Here is a 3511-nt window from a genome sequence, read left to right on the forward strand (position 1 = left end):
GAGATGGGAAGGCTTCCTTTACGCTGTATGCTCTTTTATACTGTTAGATATTTTTCACCTTGTGTCTTTGTCATGAGTTCCAACTTAATATTTAAGGATTATTTCCTCAGTAGACTCACTGTGACCTGTCGTCATCTTTTTATTGTCAACCCTGCACTGTGCTGGCTTGCACTTAGTTTGTGTTCTAGTCTCTTTCCTGGTTAACGTTTATCTAGGTGCCTTTCACCCATCCGTTAAATATGTTTTGGAATTGTAAGTATATCACTGAGCTGTGGAAAGTCATATTTGACACACACATCTCTAGTGTAATCATTTTAAAGTCTCAAGAGTAAAAGAGAAATGAACACAAAAAGTGACCTCTTACAAGACGCCTTACAATAAAGTTGTTTTCAGTAATTGTAAGTTGTGATGCATTACACTTTGTACTAGTCTAAGATCTTCCATAGAAAAAGTTACCTACTTACTGATTGTTCATTTCAATTGCAGCTCAGTGCGATGACAGTGCAGAGAAGAAGAGCAGCCTCCATGATGAATCTGGAAAATATTTAAAACTATTCAGCGTTCACTCACAGAACCCTAGAATTGGGGAAGTGGTTGACCAGAAGTGTATTAAAATGGTAAAACCTGCATAGAGGGTCATTTTGCACATGCATTTTCCATTCTGTCTGGAGGGTTCTTGGAAAACAGAAGAGTGACAGCTTCCTGTAAGTAAAAGATAATCCGATATTGAGCTTCAGTGGAGAATAAAGCCCGCTGGGAAGAACGCACTGCCTTCATCAACGTGTCTATTTTTTAATTCCTCCTTTTTCCCTTGGAAAAGAATCATAATTTTCAAACTATGCTAATCATGAGAAAGAGTTTTTTTAAAAATGCAAGAATTTTAGTATTTCAGGCTTCAGGATTTGAGAATTTCACATCTGTTACTCATAATTCATTTTTAAAGTTCCCAAGTCTCCATTTTATTATGAACTCACATGTAATAAATCATGTACTTCCTAAAATGATGCTCTCATGTATTTTAATGTATAATTGCAGTGGTTCATTTTTACCTTGTGTGATTTTCAGTATTTATCAAATATTGATATTTAAGAATTTGGGAAGGTTCCCATTTGTCTGGGGTTTTGGATTTTGAGGTGTTCTTCTTTTGTTGTGTTTTCGCTATTATTCAAAGCAGTATGGATCAAAGGGAATCCTAAGTTCTGAGACTGAGTGGTACTGACCTGTTGCCATCCTGTTGATTTTCATAGGCCCATTGTAGTCACTCACTCTCTGCTGCTAGTTGAACGTGGCGCTCCCTGCTTTCTATGATCGGCTTAGGTGGGTTTGCACCTGGACAGAAAGTTAGGAGACCATTGCAGTAGTCCAAAGACAATGAGGTGGCATGAGAATGCGCACCTGTAAATGTCCAACCAACAGTCAGAAGTTTAGGACTGGTGCCCACAAATTGAGACAGTCACGGGGTCTTTGGCCTGGAGCTGAGATTCGAAACCACGAGGGTCGGGGCTGGCCCCGAGGCCCTGTGTGATGTACTCTCACTACCTCGTCCCCCGCATTGCTCGTGCTCTGTCCCTGGCGATGCCCTTCCGTACCTCCCATCATTGCGTTTTCCTCCTCCTCCACACAGGGTCTCTGCTCACACTTTGCCATTTGCATATCCTTCAAGTGTGCAGCTCCCCACAAACCCCTGTCTCAGGCTGCTTCCCCAGACTCAGCAAGGTCCCTTTGTTGTATTGCTCTTAATCTATGCTCTGTTTTTTCCTGTATAGCACTTAAGAAAATCTGTAACTCTTTTCGAAGCTTTTACTTTAATGTTATCTCCTTCCCAACAGACTGCAAGCTCCTTGAGAGCAGAACTGTCCACCACACATCGTTGTATCCTTAGCGCTCAGCGTGCCTCCCGGAGCACAGAAGGTGTTCAGAGCTGTCTGCTTAAAAACTGAAAAAGAGTCTTTAAGGAGAGACCTTAGAAAATGTCTTTGTTGGTTGAATGAGCTCAGGAAGAAATGTCACTGGGGGAGACTGAATAGGAGCAGTGAGAGGCTGGTAACCAAGAGAATCCAGTATGATAAAAACTGAAGGGTGGATGGAATCTAGGCAGGAGGGAGCCAATGGTCGCTAGTGTCAGACACGATGATGAGATGATAATACAGACATGACAGTTAAATGGCAGGTAGGCGCTCAGCTTATTTCCATTTCTTAGAAGATTTTTCATTTGACTATCTAAATTCCCTCCCGTGTCATTCACAGACTGGGTTATAAGAGTTATGTTCATATTTATATTTAGAATATAATGTTTATTTTTAAAACTTTTAATCAGAGAAAATGTTAGAATTGTGTCTGACCAAAAAATGAGACTGTAGGAGAAACACTTCAGAAACTAACAATCTAGACAAATGAAATATAAGTAGCAGTATCTTTTTCTAAAAAAATAATATAACTTTCCAGACTTTTTTCTTCAAGATAAAATCTTTCAGCATAAGTGCTTTCTCCAAACTTTGGGCTAAAGGTAAATGTAAAATGTACTCTTTACATTTTACTCATAATGACCCCATTCCAGTGGGCAGTCTTTCTTAGGCTTAGATACTCCCCAAGGAAAGGATATGGTACTAAAATGCAGATAAACGGCCTTTCTGATCTCTGTTCAATTTGAACAGACTTAAGCTATGCTTGGAGAAGGCAATGGCAACCCACTCCAGTACTCTTGCCTGGAAAATCCCATGGGCGGAGGAGCCTGGTAGGCTGCAGTCCATGGGGTCACTAAGAGTTGGACACGACTGGGCGACTTCACTTTGACTTTTCACTTTCATGCATTGGAGAAGGAAATGGCAACCCACTCCAGTGTTCTTGCCTGGAAAATCCCAGGGACAGGGGAGCCTGGTGGGCTGCCGTCTATGGGATTGCACAGTCGGACATGACTGAAGCGACTTAGAAGCAGCAACAGCAGCAGCAAGCTATGTTTAAGCAACAGAACTGAACATGTATGGTGATTTTTCTTCCAGAAAAGTTTGTGTGATAATGATTTGTAATATAAAAATGTAGTATTGTTTTGGACATTCCTCATATTGGTCAGCCTTGACTTCACAGACAGTAAGTATCATTTACTCTGTGAACTTTATTTTAGGAGACAGGGGAAATGAATAGGAAAGAGAGAAAAGAAATGGCATAAATCTGAAATTGGGGCTAACATAGCTAGTTCATTTTATTTATTCATGTTTCTTTTTCGTGTCTCCCTGAGAAAGAAAAGAGATATGATTACCTCTTCTTCACTCTGTATACAAATATGCAAATCGGGGCAGCCAACAATCTTGTAATTTCTCCTCTGGTGTGAGAACTATGGGCGAACATTAGTAACAATTCAGTCATTCGTTTATTCAGCAAATATGAATATTTCATAGCTGCACAGCCTGCCAAGCCAACTCTCAGACAAACCAAGGAAGACTGAAAAAAAACACTTTTAAACATTTTATTATAAATTCTGTTCTTTAACCATAATGTGTTTTATCAGTTTTCT

The 3511-nt window shown here is 40.0% G+C and overlaps 1 protein-coding gene across 3 annotated transcripts in view; it reads left to right on the forward strand.

The window, feature by feature from the left end:
* Positions 1–2717, forward strand: part of SCLT1 (sodium channel and clathrin linker 1) — a 230296-nt gene extending 227579 nt beyond the window's left edge. For all 3 annotated transcript variants that reach the window (XM_010860232.1, XM_010860233.1, XM_010860234.1), the window contains one exon: positions 487–2717. In XM_010860232.1, coding sequence (XP_010858534.1) covers positions 487–549 — 63 coding nt within the window. In that variant the 3' untranslated portion in view covers positions 550–2717. The remainder of the gene's footprint in view (positions 1–486) is intronic.
* The last annotated feature ends 794 nt before the right edge of the window (positions 2718–3511 follow it).

This window comes from Bison bison, unplaced genomic scaffold (assembly GCF_000754665.1).
Source record: "Bison bison bison isolate TAMUID 2011002044 unplaced genomic scaffold, Bison_UMD1.0 scf7180017864465, whole genome shotgun sequence".
Taxonomy (NCBI): domain Eukaryota; kingdom Metazoa; phylum Chordata; class Mammalia; order Artiodactyla; family Bovidae; genus Bison; species Bison bison.